The sequence below is a fragment of the Amphiprion ocellaris genome, chromosome 24 (genome assembly GCF_022539595.1).
Source record: "Amphiprion ocellaris isolate individual 3 ecotype Okinawa chromosome 24, ASM2253959v1, whole genome shotgun sequence".
Taxonomy (NCBI): domain Eukaryota; kingdom Metazoa; phylum Chordata; class Actinopteri; family Pomacentridae; genus Amphiprion; species Amphiprion ocellaris.
In genome coordinates, this window is record NC_072789.1 from 868995 (window position 1) to 893847 (window position 24853).

General features: G+C 38.9%; 1 protein-coding gene and 1 long non-coding RNA gene across 7 annotated transcripts in view; one reads left to right on the forward strand and one right to left on the reverse strand.

The window, feature by feature from the left end:
* The window catches only part of LOC118470800 (uncharacterized), a 16645-nt gene extending 9819 nt beyond the window's left edge, over positions 1-6826 (forward strand). The window contains exons 2-4 of the long non-coding RNA XR_004847947.2: positions 1380-1491; positions 1812-1934; positions 6687-6826. This is a non-coding gene — a long non-coding RNA (uncharacterized LOC118470800). The remainder of the gene's footprint in view (positions 1-1379; positions 1492-1811; positions 1935-6686) is intronic.
* On the reverse strand, positions 4644-24649 carry LOC111573326 (SLAIN motif-containing protein 1-like). 6 transcript variants are annotated; one of them, XM_055008164.1, is made up of 9 exons: positions 24033-24649; positions 20007-20143; positions 15519-15683; positions 14895-15014; positions 13333-13482; positions 10957-11319; positions 7646-7795; positions 6693-7017; positions 4644-5632 (listed from the first exon to the last, which is right to left on the reverse strand). In XM_055008164.1, exons 1-9 carry the CDS (start codon positions 24392-24394, stop codon positions 5557-5559), a joined length of 1848 nt encoding a protein of 615 aa, XP_054864139.1. In that variant the 5' UTR covers positions 24395-24649; the 3' UTR covers positions 4644-5556. The 6 variants fall into 6 exon arrangements, with proteins under 6 accessions (XP_054864139.1, XP_023133198.2, XP_054864142.1 ...); XM_023277430.3 differs by having other exon boundaries at positions 15525-15683; positions 24033-24648; XM_055008167.1 differs by lacking the exon at positions 24033-24649 and adding an exon at positions 23797-24014.
* Between the last annotated feature and the right edge of the window lie 204 nt (positions 24650-24853).

Here is a 24853-nt window from a genome sequence, read left to right on the forward strand (position 1 = left end):
GGTGAAATCACCAATTACTTCAGGCTAATTTAGAAACCAACTCAGGTTATATCACTAAATCAGATTATATCTCTTATTTACTCAGATTGTATCGCTATTTAACTCAGATTAAATCTCTATTTAACTCAGATTGTATCTCTTACTAACTCAGATTATATCTCTTATTTACTCAGATTGTATCTCTATTTAACTCAGATTATATAATTTAGCTAAATCTCTTATTAACCCAGATTATATCTCTGTTTAACTCAGATTATATCTCTATGTAAATCAGATTTTATCTTTAAATAACTCAGATTAAATCTATTTAACTAAGATTGTATCTCTTATTAACTCAGATTACGTCTCTATTTAACTCAGATTATATCACTAACTAATTAAGGTTATATTACAAACCAACTAATGTTCTTTGAGCATCCAACAGTGAACTTCCAGCCTTCCAGTGAATCTTTATTCTTCGCTTTCTTGTGAAAATTTCTTTATTTCTGAAAAGGAAAACATTACATCCAGTTTCCTGCAGATCACGGTTCACAATAAAACAGAATATAAATGGATCTAATTACAGCATTTTACTGGTTGTTTGACCTCATGGTTCAGGTTCAGTCAGTGCTGAGTGTATTTGTGTCGAAGAATATAAATTAACAGAAATAAGAAAATCACTTTGGCTGTGATTTCAGCGTCAGAGTGAGATGTCTTTCTGTGTTGACTATCTCTGGTTCTACGGGAGGTGCTGTTACATCATCGGTCTGGTGGCCCTATGTCGGCCAACGCCTCCATGTGTATACTGGTGTTTACTGGTTGTACTGGTTTTATCACCAGCAGGTCAACAACAGCAACAATAATAATAATAATACATGTGAATTAATGCACTTTTTTTCTGTGATTTCATTAGATATTATCTGTAATTTAACAAAAGACTATTAAATATTGTTATATTCTTAATTTTAAAATAACAGAATAAAATTAATACATTTAGTCAATGATATGTGTAATATAAATAATTTTTTGCATATTTGAAAACAGAAAAATATCAATAATTTTATGCTCAAATATTGCAGAAACTTTTACTGAAAAATACAGATTTTTGATGTGGACATTATTTACATGTCTGTCTTTGTAAGACTTTAAAAACTGTGATTTTACTTGTTTTTAGTTGTAATTTAACAAACCAGGAAAAATCTGTATAATAGCGGTAAATTCTGAAAAAATAATTGCCGTTAAAATCTGTTCAGGTTGCAAAATATCTGTTTTATTTACCTGTTAAAGGAACTGAATAAATCTGTAACATTTTTAACAAATCAAATGAATGTCTAAAAACATCAGGAAACTGACAAGTGAAGAAATTCAAAGTTTCAGATTTTTCCCCCCACTTGTTTAAGGTTCAGCTGAGGACAGATCTGAGCTTAAAGGAACAGAAGGTTGTGTCATGATGGAGGCCTCAGTCTTCAGGGATGAGGATGGATGTTGATGTTCAACCTCCTCGATCCACAGGTGAGTCGAGTCTTTCATCCAGAACCCCAAATTAAAAGTCAAATCCACCAAAACAGAAGGTTTCAGTAACTGAGTCGCTCTGAGTTAAAGGAGAGACTAAAAGATTGGAGGAAGTGAGTTCAGCTCCTCTCAGTGGATTTTCTTTGTTTCCTGAATAAATAAATCAGATTTAACAGAAAAAGGACTCAAACCAGCGACCTGCAGCTCCACAGGCAGCTTTTTAGTGCACTGAGCCACAGATCAGGATTTAATGAAGAGTTTTCAGCTGCTATCTATGTCAGATGTTAAAACTGACCAAATCTTTACTTAAACACCTGCAGGACCGTCTAACACCTGAATCCACGAAGCCACAGGAGAAACAAGAATCACTTTTAAATCCAGATGTTGGAGAGCAGAAGTCCTAAACGTGCTGATGGAATGGAGCCAGTGGAAGACGCTTTTAGGTAACCGTAGTTTGACATCGATAAATAACAGTAGTGAATGAAGATGTTTGTGTAAATTAACAAAAGTTTAAATGTTAGAAAGAAGCTGAAGCTCATTTTCTCCTCAGTTTCTTTACTCTGACATCCAAATATGTTGCTGCAGCTGCATGTTACACTAGATATGTATGTACACAGTTTAAAAAAAACATTTCAAAACATTTTTAACTAAATCTTAAATATTTATTAAAAACACCAACATCAAAAATCTGCATTTTAAAAATAGTAATAGTAAAAATAGTATTCAACTGTGTAAAAAAAATCATTATTTTACAGATATTTGCAGATATTTTAAAGAAAAATTATTTATACTCAGGATTTTAAAAATGTTTTGTTAAATTACAGATGATATCTCGTAAAATTCTAAAAAAAAAAAAAAAAAAATTCCGATTTCCACAAAGGCTGGACTAATATTGTCCATTGACTCTGGTTTAGTATTCTACCATTTCTTTACTGAAGGGATTTTATCAGATTTAACAACAGATTTCCAGTCCGTTCAGCATCCTCTAAAACTTTATTAAAACTGGACCAGCTGGAGTGAAAAAGCTCCACTTTAATCAGTAATTTTTCATTTGGAAAATGTCATAAATGGATTCATTATCCTAAATAACCCCCAACAACCACTTAAAAATTATCCATATCAGCAGGGAGTTTCTGGAATGTAATCCATATTTTATTTTAATTAATGTTAATTAAATATGTTCCAACTGATTTGCATTTATCTCAGTGTTTATTAAAGTGCTTGAATATATTATTTAACTAAACCTGCATTTCTATATTTTTTACATTTAATTACATTATCTGTAGTTATAATTCAGCATTTATTTATTGACAGAAGTCTTTTGTCATCTTATTTAACACATATTAGGAGTTACATCTACATTCATAGTTTCCAGATTTAGCATGCCAATAATCTACATTATTAGCATTTCTATTTTACTTTAAGTTCATTTTCTCCCAGATCATGAGGTTTGGAGGTTAAATTCTACCTTCATGTGCTGTAAAATGATTAATTTCTGGTGTTTGTCTCTGAAAATAACTTCTTGTCCTGTTAAATTTCACCACCAGGTGGAAACTGATTCCATTTCACAGCTTTTTCCCACTGATCTGTTTCAGTTTGCAGGACTAAATCTAGTATTTGTTGGTGATTTCAAAGATTAGTAGTGGTGCTTTAATGTCTGAATGCTTCAGAATTCTGCATTTCTGCATAAAAAGGACCTAAAACGTGTTAAAATTTTAAAACAAAATTAGTTCAAGAGAACCCAGTTAAACAAATGAGACAATATATTACACTTGGCTGTTTCTTTAATGAGGAAAATGATCCTGAGTTCATAGTTCAGGTTCAGTCAGTGCAATCTGAAGGTGAAATTAGCTTCTGGTGTTTTCAATCAGAGGGATGTTGTTAAGGTGTGAGCGGCGTCATGTTTTATATTAGAGCAGTGATCCTACAAGTCTGTAATGCTCATGGAAGTGGCTCGTGGAGCAAACAAGACATTTTGCAAGACTTCAGAAAACTTTAGATGCTCCTCAGGCTGGAAAAAGTAAAACTAAACACCGTTGTTCCCTTCAGGAGTGGTTGACCGACAAAGATCTCTCAGAGCTGAGGTGAGTTATAGTCTGTTAGATCACAAAGAAACGTTTATACAAGAAGAAATTCACTGCTCTCCTGTTTGATGAAGATGACAGGTCAGAAGGTTGTTTGATGATACCAAAATAGAACAACTTCTTGGTTCAAACGAGGGGCATTTTTTTTTGGAGAATCAAAAGCATCAGAAAGTGATGCCATTTGTAAAGCACGGTGGTGGCATCATCATGAATAGCATCTTAGCTGAGGTTTTATCTGCAAACCTGATGAGTTTGTAACTCCACTCATTTACAGTATTTTTGTCTCATTTTGTTGAATTTGCTTCTATTTTTCTACTTCTGATAATGTTAAGTCAGGGGTGTCAAACATGCGGCCCGTGGGCCAAAACCGATCCGCCAGTTGATTTTGTAAAGTGTCAAAATTCCAGAGAAGACATAAACTGGAAATTGTAAGTTTGTAAAACTATAAATGTAAAATAATTTCTAGACCATGACAAGTTGTTCTGATTGCAAAGTAATATACTAGATTGTTCAGTTCAACATAGCTGTGACTGAATGTTTTGTTCCTTTTGTAGATCGACTGATCTGTAAATGATAAAACGAGGCATAATGTTGATGAAATTGAACTTAATTTTCTTCAGAAGTTTCAGGATGTTCATAATGTTTTACTAAAAGATAATTCCTTAAATGTGAACATTTTCAGAATGTACTTTTTTGCACTAAACCAAAGGAAAAAATTGGAGTCGTGGTGTTTTCTAGGTTATTATGCTGTGATTTTACTGGTCCGATCCACTGGAGATCACATTGGGTATTATGTGGGCCCTGAACTAAAATGAGTTGGACGCCCCTGTTTTGTGTCATGTGTGCAGAAAAGGAGAACATTCCTAACTATTTCAAGCATCACCACATGATTGCTTTCTTTAAACTCACAAAGATGATGTTTTAGTTGTGCTAAGTGGTACTGAGACGCTCCAATCGGCAGTAAAAAGCTGTGGAAATGGTCTCCATCTAGTGGTAAAAACAAACATGTAAAGGATTCAGTTTCAAGCACCGCAGTCTGTTCAGAATAACTCAGAGGAAAAAGACACGTTTAATTTGTCATGTTTTATTAAAACGTTTTACTCATTGAGTCCATCACAGTAACAAAAGTGTGAGATGTGCTGTGGTGACGCTCTGTTAAAAACGGTGAAATACCACAAACAGAAGGTGCTACAGTAACGCCGTGTGAAATCTCCCCAACACACTCAATTAACAACAAGGTTTGTTTTGTTTTTTTTTTTTTTGCTCCTCCGAATGCAAAAAAGAAGTGCAAACATTAGTAAACAGAACGTAAAAATACCAGGAAGTTCAGAGGTTTTGTACAAAGTGCAACGAGAATTTTAAAGTGTGAAAACGCACAAAGTCTGGTGACACCACGGTGAGACGGAGCTGTAAACACATTCAGGTATTTTCATTTGGTCAAGATTTACACTGAAAATTGAATATTGCATCAATTAATAAATATCTATATATGCACACTTAATAGTTAGCTTTGTACACGAATACATATTTTATTATCTTACTTGTAAAAATGAGACCAAATGTGCCCAAACTGACAGGGACCGATTAAATTTTAGCAGCATTGTCAGCGCTTGTTGCCACAGGGAAAAACACCTGATTAGTCAAAATCGTTTTATTCAAAATAAATATACAAATAAACAGAAACTGGCAGCCCTCTTTAGCGGGTTAGTTAACTTTAGCCAACAGCCAGTGGTTTTATTGCACAACAGCGACGGGGAACGAGCTCCCCTTGGCACAAACCCAAGCCATCAGGAACAACTCAGAAACCCGCCTTCACCAAAGAAGTTCTGCATAGAATCTGAGAGTCCAGTTCTCGTCAAGACCCTCAGCGTGGTCTGTTCCGAGTATCCTATGCAGATTAAAGGTCATGTAAAGTCATTGTTTTTGGTCAGGTGTGGCGAGTTACCCCAGCCAGCGGGGGGCGCCACCGTCCAGCCGTCCGTCAGTAGCAGCCGTCTCTCCAGGCGTTGTCACGAAGGGCACTGAGGGTGGACAAGCTCTTTGGAGGCGTCAGTAAACTAAAAAGAAGAGAGCAAACGTCTAAGAACTCAGATGGGGATATTTAATACTAAATATTACTGTTAAACTTATGTTCAGCTGAATCCAACCACAGACTCAGCAGCTCAACCTGCTCTGAAAATGTTATAGCATAGAAATATGGATATTTATGAAGTTATTCAATATAACTGTGAAAATTTAGAGATGCGTGTTCTTAAAATTTACCCGTTGACCCCCATTTCAGACAATTTTTTTGCACATTTAAATTTGAGGCAGTTTGAACAACAATATCTCAGGAACCATTAAAGACAAAAACCTGAAATGCTCTCGACGTTTATCAGATCACAACGTCTGCTTCAATTTTAGTTCACATTTCAACTCATTATATGATCTGCTTGTCCAATACTACAATTCTATGACTAATGGTGCCTTGTCTGTCAAAAAAGTTGGTCTTCTGAGTGAAATTGTGGCCGGGTCATGGCTCCATCCTGCCCTCCTACCTTGTTAAACAGACTTTGTGGCTCTTCAAACTGAACGTCTTCTCTACAACATCAAAACTTAACTGGAAATGCAGTTTAGTTGTATGGAAGCATAATTTTGTGGAGACTGGGTTAGCATGTCAGAAATGTATTGTAGATCGGCTGTAGTACCCGGTTGTTACACCAGGTGGAGCCTCTTAGTGTTTAGTGCCATAGAGACAGTCAGATTACAGGTAGTTCATGATGGCTAGTTTCGAGCATTGTGTGTAGCTGGTAAAGGGGCACCATGAAGACTGAGACTTCTGTGATGTTTAATGACCTCCAACAGAGCTCAGACAAACTGAGATCAACCAGGACAGGATTCTTAAATCCGATTGTCACGTCTAACTGAATAAATCGAGTACAGGACGCATTTTTCATACATTTCCGTCCCTACAGTCACACCTCAAACTTTGTTTCTACACTTGTCAGACAGAACTAGGTTTTGGTTCCTGTTGTCGGGTAAAACATCTGTGGTGAATTTGTTGTGTTTCTGCTTTTAAACAACATTTTTCTAGTTTGATTGGGTCATAAAGCTGTTTTTATGTTTCTTCAGGTTTACCTTCGTGCTGGTTGGGCCACCTTGCTGCGGGGGGCGGAGCTTGTGGTGCCCACGAAGGAAGCGGGGCGAGGCAGGCCACTGCGAGGCGTGGTGGGCGTGGCGGTGGGCGTCGCCGAGCCGCCGGCCGGTTTACTGAGCAGAGGGATGCTGCTGCTGAACCCTCCGAACCCTCCGGCGGTCAGAGACTGGAGGCTGGTGGAGGTCGGCAGGGACGCTGAGCCCTTGATGGTGGGACTGACATAGGCGGTGGCCTTCAGCGGTTGCGGTGACGAGGAGAAGTTCCCCACGCTCTGGACCCGGTTCTGCAGCTGACCTGGAGATGGAACTGGAGGTGAGTGGAGATAAAGTTAGAGATCTGTGTTAGAAACCATCAGCAGGTTTATTCACACACTGAAATCCGGTTTTAACATTTTCTTGGTTATAATTAGAGAACCACTTAAAACTCCAGAACTTTATTCTACGTGGATCAGATGATCCACCATTCATTTAGTTTTTGTGGGACAACTTGTCATACCAGCATTCACTCACTTAATGTGACCAAGTGTTTCACATTTGAAGTATTTTACATGTTTATTATTACTTTTATGTTATTGAACTCACAGATAAGACTTCCATTGACATTCCATTTCCTTCTATCCTCTCTAGTCTCTCCCTCAATTCTGAATCAATGACATGATGAGAAATAACAGTGAAAATTTCAGGTTTTTATCTTTAAGAGTGCCTCAGAATTTGACATTCAAATGGCCTCAAATTTCAATGTGTGAGAAAACCTGCTGAAAGTGGGTTGACTTTTTAAAAACTAATCTCAAAGTATTTGATACATGAAGCTAAAACTTTCAGATATTTGCATAAATGTCCATATTTTAGGCTAGAGATGTTTCAGGAACATAACAGATGGTGGAACAGAAACTGAAATAATAATAATAATAATAATAATAATAGTATCTTCTTACTGGAGGACTGCAGCCGAGTCAGTCCGCTGGAAGAATCAAAACTCTGGCTGTTACGAAGCAAAGCAGGGGAAGCACTGGGATTGGTGGGGATGGGCACACTGGGTATACTGGGAGCTCTGACCAGGTTGGGCATGCTCCTCCGCAACTTATCTACCAGATAGAAACACCACAGACAGAGTTAGGAAGTTCAATGAGGCACTTTTACGGACTTCAAATTATAAGAAAAATGTTTCAAGTACAGCAGATGCACAACCAGTCCAGTCCAAATATTATTCACAGCCATAAAAATGGAGATTAAAAACATAGAATCAATCATTAACATTACTAAAACCATGTTTTCTGTCATTTCCAACCAAAAGAAAGCCACTGGTTGAATAGAAATCCCCTATAAATCTAAATGTAATGAATCATATTGTTCCTGCTCTTCCATTCTCCTCTTTATTTCCACCTCTGTCCTTTAAGACGACTCATGAAGCTGTGAAGTGTTTCCAGCCCCCTCAGTCACTTTTCCTCTCTAATCCCATCAAACTCAGAACGGAAACACTTTGAGGACTCAAAGTCTGGTTGTACAACAGGCTTAGCCGGTTATTATTGAGCAGTCAGAGCATCAGCGTGGGTCAGTCCAGGTCGTTTTAACGCAGTGCTGCTGGAAAATGGCTCAAAATGGAGATGAGGAGGGGAAAAAACATCTAAGTAGTTAGAGTTCAGTTATACATGATGTTTAAAGTATTAATCCTCTAAACTCCAAACTGTAGGCTCATTTCTCACTGCAATATAAAGTCCTCGATGGAAACAGAAGAACCATGAATAGAAGTAGAAAGAACTCAGAAATGTCTTCTGTGCTGAATGACACAGATAGAATAACAAAGTTTAATTACTTTATCTGTTTCATGAAAATATAAAAACCTGGAAGCATGTAGAATATTTTTCCAAGTGCCCTCAAATGTCACCAACACTGGGATCATAGTTCTGATTAAACATACTGTAGATATTTGACTGTATTTTTAATTAGCTTCCATAGTTATCTGTGTAAACATCCTGCGCTTTAGCCAAAAAAAATCTGAATTTTTATTTCACAACTCTTCATCACAGTTGAGTCAAAAATGGCTTCACAGCTGCACCAAACGTTGCTGAATTTTTTAGTTTATACAGAAATTAGCTCCTGTAAATTTATTTTTTTGGCAAATTTCTAAACGAGACCAGTTAGAATAGAGAAATTTCGATGAAATATCCAGATTTTAAGCTCAGATTTGGTTAATTTTCTCAATGAATCCAAAAGTCACACATAAGTTCTTTAAAATGCGTTGAACATTTCTATTTAACAGTTTCTGGTAAATGCTCAAACTTTGCTGATTTAGTCTTTTTTTAAACACGTCACTCAAACCCGTCGGTGTGTTTTGGAGTTGAGAGGATTAAAGTATATTTTTAAATAAAAACGTTGCAGACTTACTCTCATATTCGGCTAGACGCCACGATAAAGTTTCCCCAAAACAATACAGACATTCACATGTACAATAAATACACAAATATCGCACATACGACACATAGAAACACAGAAATATCTCATGTTAGTACTATTCACAGCAATCAGGCGGTTTATTGAACAGAAAACCTCTTTAAACTGCATTATGGGAGGTGCAGGATTCATTTGTGACACTAAAAATATACTAAATATCTTTATTGTCCTTCTGCATTTAAATAAACTTCTTTCACTTCCATGTTGTGCTAATGTAGAAACTATTATTTGCATCAAAATAAGACTTCAAATAATTTTTACATGAAGTCAGAGCATCTCCTAGAGGAACAATTTAAATAAAATTGTGCAAAAATGTACAAATGTTTCCTGAAGGCATCACGTGCAGCTACAGTAGGAGCTATCTGTGCACAGAGAAGCTTGTAGTTTCCATCAGTTAGCAGCTCAGGCACTGAAAAGAGTGAAATAAGGTGTTCTAATGTGATTTAAAACCAGTTTTCTATTTGTGGAGCCTTTTTAACGTCAGTATATTTAACTGTGAGGAGCCAAAATCATGCTAAATATTTGATTAGTTAAGAAGCCCTCACTAACACATTAGAATATTATTGATAAATGAAACTAACATCAATAATTTAGAGCCAATAAATGCTCAAAAATAGCATACAGAAGAGCTATTTGTTGGAAGATACATTAAGTACGGTGAAACTTTTCTGAGAGTTTGTAGCGGTCAGAAAAATAGTTAAATGTATGCTATAGGCCAAACGTTTGGAAGCAAGATCAAATGTGTACAAAAAAAAATCATAGTTTCATGAATGCAACAAAATAAACATGATTATTATAGAAGGAGTCCCTCATCAGAATACAGTTTTACTGTAATTATCAGGTGTCTGGATCTTGTTTCTTTCTGTGGTAGTTATAGAGATATGAACACAGTTGGGATTTATTGGGATTTTTGTCCGAAAACTCTCAAAAGCCAAAGAGCTAAAGTGAAAAATACAAACTGTGATTAGTTTTTTTTACTTTTGCACTGAAGTTGTGACTCTAGTAAATCTTCTCAACTCTAAAACTAAGAGTTGTTAACATTTATTCAGCAATTATTTGCTAAGATCAGTGTATATCTACAGGTAAATGGAGGAAAATGGTTCATATCAATGGAAGCAAAGTCTGATCCTGCAGTAAATACATCCCAGAATCCATAGTTCATACTGGTTTTTATTATGTTTACCTTTATAAGAAAGGAATGGTGAAGTTGCTTCCAAACTTTTGACCTAATTTTGCATACACTAGTACACAGTATTTCTTCCAGAGTTGCTGCTGTGAATGCTTGAAAAAATATTGTATGTGTTGATTCCACTTCATAAAAAATGTTTACAAAATAAATAGTCAAAGATTTTTTATAAACCTGCTTTCTGTCAATCTAATTGCGTTCTTCTACACAGAAGGCATTTCTGAGTTCTCTGTCTGCATGGTTGTTGTTTCCATAGATGGGCTTTAGAGACTTTAGATTGCAGTAAAAACTGAACCCACAGGTTGGAAAAAATGCTCCCAATCTGCTGCTTGGAGTTCACAGGATTAAACTTGAGAGTTTTTCTGCCCTCTAGTTGATCTCAATGCCTTTATCAACAAACAAACCCCCATTGTTCTATTTCTGACACAGAACTGGGGTTTTGTCCAGCAGCTGCTATTTGTTGCCCTCTGAAGTAACGTTGGATCGAAGCTGCAGTGGAAACTGTAAATATTATGCACAGCTTTAAGGCTGCTCAACAGTCTGGTTTCTTTGTTCCGGTCCCCCTTTCCCTCGACTCCAGTAAGAAAGGAACCAGAAGTTTTTTCTCACCTGACCCTGGTCTGAAGCCCTGCTGCTCTGAGCAGAGGCTGCCCAGTGCTGAGGCCAGTAGCGGGTTTGGAGGCTGAAAGACGAACCCAGCGGAAGGGTACGGCGGCGTGGAGGGGGTGGAAGGAGGGGTGCACAGGGAGCTGGTGCTTCTTCGCCAGTCTCGGATGCTGGAGAAGGTGTGGGAGTGTGGGAGGCGGGTGAGGCGTGGGGGAGGCGGCGGCAGGAGGCCGTAGTCTTCGTCGTCCTCCTCGTCTTCCTCCTCCAGGTCGGGGCCGGCGCTGAGCTGGCTGAGCTGGAAGCTGAAGCTCTGGCTGCGGCGGCCGGCCAGGATGGACGACGTGCTGGCGTAGTCCTGCCTTAGACCTGAGGGGGGCGACACATGAGGACTAGCGCAGAAACACACCGACACACACACACAGCTGTGAACAAAAGGTTACACACTGATAAAGACCACGTATGTCACGGTAATGTTGATCTGGCAGTGACTCCTGAGTCTGGTCACATCATTAGTTCTGGATTTATTAACTGTCTTCTGGAAATATGACAAAATCTGCTGGATCAAGAATACACAAAGAAACTTGAATTTACAGTTTTGGAGATCTAGAAAGTCAATCAAACTTTCGACTACAGCTGCTGAATCCTCTGAACCAATTTAAACTCATTTGATCCACTTATTAGACTCTGACACAACCAGTACAGAGGGAACATCTGAGGAGCTCAGAAAGATTAGAAGAAGCAAATCATTGACTTGAACAAGTCAGAAAGTCACTTGGAGCCATTTCAGAGCAGCTACAGATCCCAAACCCATCTGTACAAGCAATTGTTTGTCAGTATAAAGTTCATGGTCCACTTGTGTTACTGCCACAATCAGAGAGAAAACACAAACTATCACCTGCTGCTGAGAGACAGTTGGTCAGGATGGTCAGGAGAAATCAGCAGAAAGCAGGTCTGAATGAATTAGAAGCTGCTGGAACACAGCTGTCAGAGTCCACAATGTTTTACATCAACATGAGCTGAGAGGATCCATGAAGAAAGAAGTTCTTCTAGAAGCAGAACCTTAAAGCTCCACTGAAGTTTGTTGTTGATCACATGGACAAAGAAAAGAGGAAAGTTCTGGGGGTCAGAAGAAAAATTTAACAATTTTGACACAAAGAGCAGAAATAAGTTTGGAGGAGAGAAGGTGAGGTCTTTAACCCCAAGAACACTAAACGTACCATCAAGCATGGTGGTAGCAGTATTACATTCTGGGGTTGTTTTGCTGCCAGTGGAACTCGGGCTTTATATAAAGTAAATGGAATAATGAAGAAGGAGGATTATCTCCACATTCTTCAGGAAAACCTAAAATTATCATCACAAGGTTGATCTTGGACTCAGTTGGATGTTTCAACACGACGATGAGCCCAAACACACATCAAAAGTGGTAAAGAAATGGTTGAATCAGGCTAGAATGAAGGTTTCAGACTGGTCTGCCCATATTCTGTCAGAAAGAACCTAATCTGGTTGAACTGCATCATTTCTGTTGAAGAGTCATCAAAGATCCAACCAGAAGTGTGTAGTTGAGGTGAAAATGGCCAAAGGACAATTAACACAATATAAGGACTTCTGTATGTATATTTGTGACCATTTTGTCATATTTCCAGAAGATCTTTAACAAACCTACAAAAGAACCAAAACGCTTGATTGTGTTTTTGTTTAGTTTTTTTATAGTTGATTCCAGGAGTCATTGGAAGCACAAAACTGCTGTGATACACATGATCTTTATCGGTGTATGGAAACTTTTGTTCACGCCTGTACATACAAACACACACAGACAGACACAACTATCACCTCCGGGGGTTAATGAAGCTGAAGTAGCGATGAGCTCGGAGATCTGGTGCCAAATGTTAAATTATTAGAAAGGAGGGAACAGTACAGACAGACAACAAAACAGGTCAATTTAGACACAAAGACAGTGATAAAACAGCTCAGATCCATCATCAGCACAATCTAAAATTACTCTTCATCACTTTAGAAGAACAACAACGTATTATACTGCGATATAAGTCGTGATTTTAGTTAAAATATTAGACTTAAGACCCAACAATGTGAGTTCAGAGGGTTAAACCCCAGAGAGTTTTTCATTTTGATTCTCAATGCCTTTTCCTTCCAAATATCACCATCAGCAGCTCAGACGGACCAACAACAAACCTCCACTGTTCTATTTCCTACATAGAATGGAGTCTGGTCCAGTAGCTGCTATTAGTGGCCGTTTTGTTCCACTCTGAGTTAACGCTGGATTCTATACAGCAAAGGAAACCTGGTGCAGGGCTTCATATTGTAGTGGAAAGAGGATTAAACCTCCAGTAAAAACTGAATCTGAGCCGATCAGGGACTCACTCTCCTCCTGTAGTCGGGCCATAACCTGGACGTCTGTCAGGTCCTGCAGTTTGTATCCCAGAGTGATGGAGTCGTCCTCCACATCTGACGCCCTAACGTCACCGTCCAATGATGACTGTGGGCTCAGAGTGGAGCGTCTCAGGCTGCGGCCTTCAAAATAAAAGCACAACAGTCAGACTCAACTAGTTTGAGCTCCTTTTACAGGAGACAAAAAATGGACAAAACTACAGGGAGTTTTCAGCTGAACTGCAGGCAGTGTTTACACAGAGCAGAAAGGAGAATCAAACCTACTGGATCAATAAGATTAATGCAGCATGGCTCAGAAACTGTGAACAGAGTGGCAAGTAGCTTGACCATATTAATGGTAAAAATGACTACAAGATTAAAAAAATGATCAAAAAGACACTCAAAATGTCCAAATCAAGATCTAAAATGATCATGTTACTGGTAAAAACAACTAAAAGATGATGAAAATAACCAATAAGACACTCAATGTCTAAATCCATATCTAAAATGACCATATTAATGGTAAAAACCATCCAGCATGGTGAAACACCTTTGTACAGCTGATGAGCAGAGTAGAAAGAAAAAGGTTGTAGTGGCTGTAAACATGGAAATAGTTAAATATCTAGAATACGTGGGGCCTCCATTTTTTTTTCAGAGCTGAAAACACGTGTGGGAATTTGAAAAATTTAGAGGACTTTCTGCTGTAGTGAAAAATGAGCCCACAGTGAGTTAAACAAAATAAATCAGAAGTGGTGGCTTTTTGCTGAGTAGCTGCAGCGTCATGGGATCATTCTCCAGGGTAAATCCTCCACTGCTGAGCCCCGCTGGCGGTCGGTTTCCCCGGTATGAGCTCCAGGCTTCAGGGTGGAACAGTTTGGTTCCCCTGCAGCATCTGGAATGTTACTTTTTCCATCACTAATAATTCACTTGAGTCTGTCGCTGAACAAAGTCGCAGCTTTTTCAAAAAGGCAGTGTCTGATTCGTGCAGCTGAGAGGAAAACAGATCCTCCTACTCCCACCACTTAACAGGAGAGAAACGTAGAAATAAGAGATAAAAAGCTGCTGATGACCCAGTTCTCTGCTGCTCATTAATATTCTGGTGACAGGAAGTTTCAGATCTAAAAGTCGCTGCATCCGTCAGACTCAGTTCTATGATTCTAGTGTGATGTACAGGAGAACTTTGTTCTCTGTAGATTACAATAAAAGATACCATAAAATAATCATCTCATAAAAATATACACACAATGACACAACATATAAGAAACAAGACACAATATGACACAAAACAGAAAACAAAGACAAATTTATAACTAGACACAACACAACACAAACAAGATATAAAATGACAAACAAGGTCAAAAAACCAGACAAAACAACAAAATGACACAAAAGGGGACAAAACAAGCCAAACACAAAACGAGACACAAAATGACACACAAGTAAAGAAGTTTAGATTGACTGCCTCAGTGAGACTATTTTTACTTCCTTTGTGTTTGGTTTGAGGCAGCGACAGGAATCAGCTCTGGGGTTATAAAGGAAGAAGCAGTGAGTCTTACTTCTGCTGGCCGGGTGGGGGAGGAAGGTGGGAGTCCTCTCCTGGACGGGGGACAGATCCTTGGAGATGGGACTGAGGGTCCGATGGAGGATGGGGTGGAGGGGGGAGGACAGGGAGGGAGCTGAGGACAAAGGGAGGACCAGACGTGACTCAGCAGGAAAACTCTTCAAGTAGCAGCATTTATTTCTACCAGTCCACATGAGAGCTGGAGTTCAAGTTACAACTTTAAAGAAAAATGGAAAAAATAAATTAACTATCGTCATCTGAAGCTTTTTATAATAACCTTGTTGATACATATCACTAATATTTATCATGAAAACATTCAACATGTTAGCCTTCAAACCTTCACTAATTATACCAGATGTAAAATTAAACTAGTACTTCTGTTTCTGGTGTTTCTCATCAACTGGATCACATTTTAGAAACATATTAAACTTTAACAGCTTCAGCACTAAGTTCCATCTTTTAGAGACGTTATGATGTTTCAGTAAAAACGTGGACTTATGTCAGATCATTGTAAGTTCATGTTGTTTTCATTCCTCGTGTGAATGTTTTTTTACAGTGCAGCTCTAATGCAGATGAGTTCAGTGATAAATATGTCTCCATTAAAGGCTGAATGTTGTACCGGTACCGTGTCTTTCAGACTGGGGGGTGGAACTGGGTTTAACTGGGGGAGAAGAAGAGCTGATGGGAGGAACTCCAGAGACCCGACTCAGAGGAGGAAGAGGAGGAGGAGTGGAGGAGGAAGGAGGAGCAGGACAGCTGGACAGGGAGCTCCTCCAGCGGGACACTGTGAGGACGACACACAGGTAAACAACACGCCTGAATGCAGGTAAACAATGAGAGAACTAAGAGCATGCCAACAGTGTGGAAAGCAGGAATCAAAGCAAAGTGTGGCTATTTTGAAGAATCTAAAACATGTTTTGATATATTTCACTCGTTTTGTTTCCTCAATAATTCCATCTGTGTCCATTCATAGTTTTAATGCTTTCAGTGAGAATCTACAAAGTAAACAGTCATGAAAGTAAAGAGAAACCATTAAATGAGAAGCTGTGTCCAAACTTTTGCCACCGTATGTCAAATAATATTGCTTTATCTAAATATTTAAATCACTCTGGTGAATTTATAGAATAAATAATACTGTAGGATCTCAACATTAATGTTAAGATAAATTTCAGAGGCTGATCTTAAAATATCATCCAACACTCGAGTCAAACCAGCTTTTATCTGATTATCCTTCATTGTTTGAGATGTTCAGGCACCAAAATGTGTTAATTCCTCATTAATGGAGGTCTGTTGTTTCTAAATACGTCCTTTGATTTGAGCTAATCTGAACTAAACGTCACACTGGAGCGTTTCTCTCTTCAGGCGGTCGACACAAAGCCAGACTGTGGTGTTTGTCACCGCCGGCTCCATTCAGCAGCACAAAGCTGCATTCAGGAGCACCGAGCTGCTCGTTCTGCAGCCACAAACGCATCAAGACTGACGAAGACGAAGCTGCTCTTCCTCCACAGCGTCCCTGAGAAGGATTTTCTCTCCACCGCTGAGCTCCGATGGGGCTGCGTTCCTTTCATGTCAACCGTTTCTATGGCAACAGCTCTCCATTTCACATCAGCCGCCTCTGATGCAACAAGCTGCATGGCTGCTGCAACTCCAGCCCGACGCTGACCGACAACAACGAGGCCTTTCAGAGTCGTTTCCTCTGTTCGCCGTGGAACAAATCCACCAAACGTCACAAAATAGGAAATAACATGTGCATCGTGGTTCACTAGACCCAAATGTGACGTCTTCAAGTTGCTCTTTTTCTCTTTTTTATGATTACCCACAGTCCAAAATTCAAAAATATTCAAATTACAGTTGAGAATGTAACTATGAAAAATACATTTTCTCAGTTATACTTAGAGAATGATTCTATAATCTCTGCTCGACGGCCTCTCATTTGCTTGAAACTTGCAAAAAATAGATAAAAATATGAATATTTAAAAAGGTATCTGTAAAATTTTAGATCGACACACCGAGCAAACTGAGATAATTTTCTGAAAGTTACCTGATGACCCACTATCAGCAGGTTTAACATGTCAGGAATTATTGCAGAAAAAACATTTTCACTCTTATTTCTCATCAAATCATTGATTCAGAATCTGCAATATTCATTAAGTAGGTCAAATATTTTGAGTTTATGGTTGAGATGAATTATTAAAAAATTAAAGCTGTCATAAAAAGCTCAGTCTTTTAGTACAAATTAAAAATAATGAGCTGCATGTAACAAAAATACAAAACACATTTAATAGTTTTAATGTGAAAAAGGTTGTTTTTACTAAATTTAGATCAAACAAACAAATCTGGGAAGCTGGAGTTTATGAAGTTAAAATGGAGAATTAAACAAAAAAAGCAAAAAATCTGTGCTTTACTCAGTGATGGAAATATTTTAATATAAAAAAACACGTTAATGTTTCAATATTCAGTTAGAAAAACTAATTTAGCTTCAATCATCAGACTGAAGCAGTTCAGGACTTTTATTTCCTCGGTGAGAGGAAGTTCGGCTGTTCCACTTCCACGTCTGCATCCACGATTTCCTGATTCCACAAACCCCAGACGTGGAATCTATTTTTAAACATCACGAGGTTACCATGACAACAGGAAAAGCAGACCGACAGCTCCGTCCTCCGACTCGTCGCTGATTCTCTTTAACTCTCTCCTTCGGTGCGGCTGCTTCGTAGAATTAAGAAGCTTGTCGTCACGGCGACGTGCAGGTCAGGTGACCCGGCTCTGATCTGCTTAATGCGATGAGGTGTGAACAGATTAGAGTCTGAGCTGGACGTCCCGGTGAGCCTCCAGAAGGTGATCCAAGCCAACCAGTTCTAGTCACTGCATGCTTTTAAACGGCACAACTGGTCAGAAATCAGAAAACCGTCCCTCTCACTGCTCTAATGTTCCGTTTCTTCAGGACTAAAGGGAACTAGTAGTTTGATTCTCCTGCTTTTTAACTCTCTGCACCCCAGAACTCAACAGCAGGATTAAAAAGTTACACAAAAATACAAAAATGAAGTTCAATTTATTATAGTAGGAAGCTCCAAAAACAGAAATAATCACCAGTTTTTCTACTTCATCCTTAAACTACTGAACCTGAACAAACCAGTTTCACTCAAAAATGAACCAAATTTATCTGAACTGTGTAAAGCCTGACCCAACAAAAAATTCAATTTTTTGGGAACTGAGATGTTCATTAACCCGTTTAACAAAATCCACCAAAAAAAAAAAAGCCACATCATTTAGTTTATGATCCGTTTTTTGGATCACATTTGACACATTGGGCAGTTTTGGCAACTTTTTGCTCACAACAATGTTGATTTTAGAAACAGAAACTAGTTATTTGACTATTTATCATGTTGATGAGATGGCGGTCTCACAAACTCATGGAGCAAATATGATATAAATGGTTATATCAGGTTAAAGATATTCACTCATAAATTACTTCATTTGTCTTGTCTCATTTGTGCCAAACATTAAAGAAAATTGCAATTTTCTAATTTTTTTGTTTCAAATTTCCAGCTTAACAGTGCATGCTCGAAAAGCATTTTATCTTAAAGATAAATAAAAATCAAATATTACACCAACAAACCTTGAATATTGAATCATAAATCACTGCATTCTACATGTCTCACTTTAAAAATGTGTGAAAATTAAACCATTTATTCTGTCCAGATTCTGCAAAAAAATAAAAATTCTGCACTGTCAGAATAACTGAAGCTTTTAGTGACTCAGCTGTGACTAAGAATCAGGTGATAGAAAATCTGAGAGTTTACAACTGAAATGCAGGCAGTGTTTAAACAGAGACTAATTAGAAATGTGAATAATTAAATATTAATAGTGAGGAGAATCAATGTTTATCCCCAGAGTTGGTAAAACCTGTTGGTGCTACAATGTTCTCCAAACTGATCCCATTTTTTTTTTTTTTTTACATGAATAATCAAAGAAAGTTAACTTTTGGTTTTTTTCTGCACAGAAAACATTCCTGAGTTCTCTCTCCTTTTAGTAATAGTTGTGCTTCTACAGAGGTGCAGGACTTCATACTGCAGTGAAACTGAACCCACAAATGTTCAGAAAGAGTCTGGAGTTCAGAGAGTTAAACTTCCTATTTTACCGAAAGAAACATGAATCTGTCTTTTAATTAAACTTGAAATATTCTATTAGCTTGCTGCTCAGTTTGGGCTGTGAGTCGACATTTTACAGACTCACCGATTAATCAGTTAATGAGGGGAATAACTGGTCGATTAAACCAGTAAAGAAAACTGTTAGTAGCAGCCTGAGAGCAGAAAAACAGAAATGTTGAGTTACTGTACGTGAAACTTCTCCAAACGAAGATGATTCAGCCGAACTTCTGCACTAAAAAACGTCACCTGAACCCGTCATCTGTGTGAAAGTCTAGAAAGTCGTATTTGTGCCAAACTGCCTCCTTCACAAGTCAGCAGGAGTCAAGACGAACAACGGTTTCTCCCTCGTTCTGGCCAAGACCTGCTGGGAGATGCTGGTGTTTGTTGGCAAGAAGAGCTAAAAGCGGTCGGTTTAAAATATCCTGGAGACGAACAGCGAACGCATCATCTGACTGCAGAAACAACAGTGGAGAGACTCTGGAAACAAGACGAGGACGACTTAAAGGATCAACGGAGACCGAGGCCCAAAACACAGCAAGCATGGAACCACTAACACCTCCCACTGAACTCTGCTCAGTTTACTTCTACATCCTCTCAAAACCCATCGATATACTTTCAACCTGGTTATTGGACGTTTATCCAACAGTTCAGTCACACTTCTTCATCTCCGCTGCAGCAACAATCCCCTCATTTTTCCTTGGAAAATATTTGACATATGAAGCTAAATTTTTACAAATATCTTAATTAATATCTATATTGTGAATCAGATGTTTGAGCAGAAATTAGTCTGAAAATGTGCTATATGAGATGGAATAAACCAGTTGTGTGTTTTAGTGGAGCTCTGAGCAGTTTGGATGTTTTTATCTCAAACAAACAGCAACACAATGATGCACAACAACAGCACCGTTTGTCTGCCGTCTGCTCTGGAGCTGCACCAGGAACCAGTCAGTCGTATTCACCTTGTTCCAGCCGGAGGGACAGCGACCTCCTGGCCGCCTCCACCTCTGACCTGGGGCTGTCCAGGACCTGCCGGCACCACTGGAGAGGACTGAGGGAGTCGCCGCTGCTGTCGCTGGACCTGGAGGTCACGTACAACCTGCAGAGACAAACAGGTCCTCTGACATAAAAACCAAACAGCAGACTGTGGATGGAGAGCTGCTGTGGGAATGAGCAAAACATTCTGGCTGCAACGCGTTTAATCAGTAACATCTTTCAGTTGTTTGGTCAGAGAAGTGGTGAAAAATGTTAATCAGCTTTTCCCAGATATCTTGTTTCATCCGAGAATATTCAGTTTATAAAAATAATCAGAAAAAATAATCAGCAGTTTTATTACAAATGAATATAACGGTTAGTTTTTGCCCTAAGGAGGTCAAAAATTCTAATTTGTTGGTAGTTTCTCATAATTTTGTGTGAAAAGTGCAGAATTATTTTGTGAAAGCAAGAAAAAAACCACAGTAAGAGTTAAACTAGACTAGAACTAACAGTTATTGTTGCTGCTGATCGATCTGTTGGTAAAATGTCAGAGAACGGTGAAACTTTTTGATCCGTGCTTCTCAAATGTCTTGTTTTGTCCAAAGATGATCAGTTTACTGTCAGAGGAGGAAAGAAAATATTCACATTCAAGAAGCTGCAATTAGAGAATTTAGATTGTTTTCCTTAAAAATGACTCAAAAGGATGAATTTAATGATTGAAAACTAATGGATTAATCAGTCAACATTAATCAGGCTTTGTTTGTTGCTTTTCTACAAAAACCTCCAATCTGACAGAAGTTCATCCTGATTCTTAGACCTGCTGGAGGAGACCAAATTGGAGCTGAAAAAAAAAATCTGGATTAATTCACAAAGTTCTCCCTAATATAGATATTTAAAAATCAGTTCTTTTGTGATCTGTAGTGGAAAAAATACAAACTTCATAAGGGTTTGAGTTGCTGAATTTGAATGTTCAGGATTCTTGTTGCTGCTCCAGAAAAACTAGAGTAGTTAGTAGTTTTTCTGAATCATTGTAGGTTTGTTTGTCTGACAGAATCATCATCTGTCTTCATGAAGTCTCCACCAGATCACTTTAATGTTACTTTGTGCCACCAACTCATCTAATCCTGAGTCAGAATAAAATCTCTTCTAGTTTAAGAGGATGCTAAGCTTTCCGATATGAAGTGCCGCCCGGTTCAAACGGAGCGGATCAGATTATTCTGACATCCACTAACTCCTCCTCGGTCATTTCTGCTCTGCAGGCAACAAGGAAGGACCTAAATTATAGATTAAAACCTTCCCTGACATCAGGCGAGACCTAAAGGAGAAGCAGCACAGACCTTAGTGTTATTCCTTGACGGTATAGAGCAGCTGCAGCATGAATCCAGATGTGCTGTAGAGAAGAATCAACCCTGACGGTTCAGAGAGGCTTTAGATCAGAGCCTGGTGTCAGGGAGGTGGACAAAATATCAGGAACAGCCCTCGGTATGAGGGACCACAGTCTAAACTCTATAAACACATAGTTTCATATGAAAATAATCAACCAAATCTGAAAAAAGTTCCCATCTGACCTCCACAGAATCAGCTGATTTATTATCTACAGTAACTTTACGAACATGTCCACTACCGTTCAGAAGTTTAGGGTCACTTATAAATGTCCTTATGGTTGAAAGAAAAGCACTTTTTTCCTATGAAGATAACATTAAATGAATGATAAATCCAGTGTAGACATTGTTAATGTGGTAAATGACTATTCTAGCTGGAAATGTTTAATGGAATATCTCCATAGAGGTACAGAGGAACATTTCCAGCAACATTCACTCCTGTGTTCTAATGCTACATTGTGTTAGCTAATGCTGTTGAAAGGCTCATTGATGATTAGAAAACCCTTGTGCAGTTACGTTAGCACATGGATAAAAGAGTGAGTTTACATGGAAAACAGGAAATTGTCTGGGAACCCCAACCTTTTGAACAGTAGTGTATAAAGTTTTACCTTCAGACTGTCAAGATTTGCCCAAATTCTACCCTTTTAACCAACCATAATATTGATGCTTAAAGTTGGCTACAGAGAAAATTAACAGATTTTTCTTCAGATTGTGACACCTTTTGTGGATGTAAAACTGATCTGGTTGCAGTTTCTAGCAGAACTCAAAAGTGCTCTTCAGTTTCATGTGTTTGTCTGCTGAACATATGAAGTTATAAGGTTCAGAAATGATGGAAAAAGTCATTAAAAACGCTAAATTTGGACCCATTTCTGTGCTTATTCATAGTATAAAGGTAAAACTATATGGCTTCAGTAAATATATTTTTAAAATCAGCTGATTCTGAGGAGGTCAGCTGAGAGGACCTGATTGATTTTTCATAGATGGACCCAAATGTAGGATTTGACTGGATCAGAATGAAAATAAAGCTGCCACTTAGTGCTTCAGTTAGGATGTAATAGGTGCTTTGATCGGTCAGTTTGCTGTTTAACTGAAAAAATATCTATGAAAAATTGAAATGGTTCCTCGACCTGTTCTAACAAAAACTGTCTAGTATTCAAAGTAAAAGACTTCCTGTTGATCAGCAGCAACAAAATCAGCAAAATATCTTTACTTGGTCTATCTGCAACCACCTTAAATGTCTTTTTCAGTGGAAGAGGACAATAAAACAGTTCATTTTTAGCTGTTTAGGTTCTAAACTGGAAAAAAATATTGATTTGAAAGTCCAGGTTGATGACCGCCTTGTTTTGTCCAAAGATACTCAATTTACTGTCAGAGGAGGAAAAAACTGAAAATACTCACATTTAACAAGCTAAAGATCACAAAATTTAGACTTTTTTTTACTTAATAAGGTTAATATTTACAACTAATGGATGAATCTTTGCAGCTCTAGAGTCAACATCAGTCAGACTTCATTTAGTCGCTGCCAAAACAAAATCATTTTTCTGCCTTCTTATTGATAAATGTAGTTTTTGCAGATGTAAAAATTTGAACCGAAGCTGCCGCGATCAACTGATCTTTATCTCGACAGAAATTCATTTCATTTTCAGTTTGTAACTAAAGACTAACTGTGGATTATTTTCTGGATCACAAGATTAATTATTTGGTTTATAAAATGTAAGAACATGAAAGATGTCAATCAAACCTGACAAACGTCTTGTTCTGTCCAGAAACATTCAGGAGGAAAATATCCACATTTAACAAGCTGGAATCAGAGAATTTAGACAGTTTGTCTTTCAAAAATTACACAAACGAAGAACTGCCTAGAAACAGTTTACCACTGATCCATTCGTCTTTGTATCTCTACAATTATAAAATGAAAGAAAAAGAAAAAGGACGCTGCATTTAAAATTTAAAAAAAAAGAAGGTGCTAACTGGAACCAAAAAGGGTTCTTCACCATGAAGGAACTAGTTCTACTTTTTGAAGCAAGAGGTTCTTTAAAGAGCCTGAACAAGTTGCCTTAACGAAACATCGGAACAGATTCTTGTGGTGTTAAAATGAATTAAAATCTGTTCTTTAGGGAACCATTTCTAAGAATGTTCTCTGTGGATCTACCTGGTTCTGTCATTACAGTGAAATATAAATACAGTAAGAATCTGCAGCACTTCTGGGTTCTTTCCATGAGAACAGGTTTGATATTTTGGGGTTCGTGGCCAGATAGAACATCATGTTAGGAGATGTCTGCTTTGGATCTAGAAAGCTGACCAACATTTCTCAGTTTTCTGGTTTTACAGAACAAATGATTCATTAGTAATGAAATGTTGATTAGAGCAGCTCTGGTTTTCTGCTGCTTCCTACCTGAAAACCAAAGTCCATAAACATGAAGAACCTCCAGCACCGAACAGAAGCATCTCTAAATACAGAGGTTCCTCAGAGTGTTTCCAGAACCTGGACCCTGAGCAGATCCAGGACCAGCTGCTGTCACTCCGTCCTTTATGAGCTGCTTTGTCTGTCAGGAAACAAAGCTGCGACCACACGCTGACCTGACGTTACAAAAAGCAACACATGGTTGGAAATTAAAGCTGGACTCTTACCAGGTTTCATCTGACTCGTCCGAGCAGCTCAGAGAATCCAGATCCAGAAGCTCCAGCTCGTCCAGAACCGACGGTTCGGCTGCATCCTCCTCCGCAGCGGCCGCTCCGTCCCCGGCTCCGTGGGGGTGGAAATAGTGGAAAGGTTCCTCCGGAGGACCGAAGGCCAGCAGGGCGGCCGGGGGGAGGCTCAGTCCACCGGCCGTTGCATGCGGGCCGCCGGCTCTGGTCCGCAGCTGCTCGTTCTGCCGCTCCAGTTTACGCACCAGCTCCTGCAGCTTCTTCACCTCCAGCTCGGCCTTCAGGGAGTTGCTGTTGCAGTCCAGCTCCGGCACCATGGGGCCCTTCAACACCGCCGCCTCCATCTGCAGCCAGGGCCGCCTCCAGCTGCGATCAGGACTGCGGCTCTCTGCTCTCTGTGTTCGGGAGGATCCGTCTCCTCCTCTGTCTGGACCGTCCCCCAGTGGGAGGATATTTAACTCCACCCCCTTCAGCTCCTGGTTCCAGGTAGAAGCTGCACCTGTCAGTCCAAACTGAGGGAAACATCTAGGCAGGCTGTGGATTGTTTTACTGCAAACTCACGTCCAGTCATTAGATCAGGGTTTAGTCTCATCTTCTGCTCTGGACACCGTCTACCTACTGATCGGTTCCCCTGATGAGCTGATTTCTGGAACACATGAAGGTGTGTTCTCACCAGCAGACATACCTGTTCTGCATTTGTGCACATTTGGCATCATCTGGTGGCAGAAGCTGCTTATTGCACTGACAGGAGATCAGGGTTGATCATGAGTCTGCAGCAGAGGAAGCTCAGGACCACACTCCGA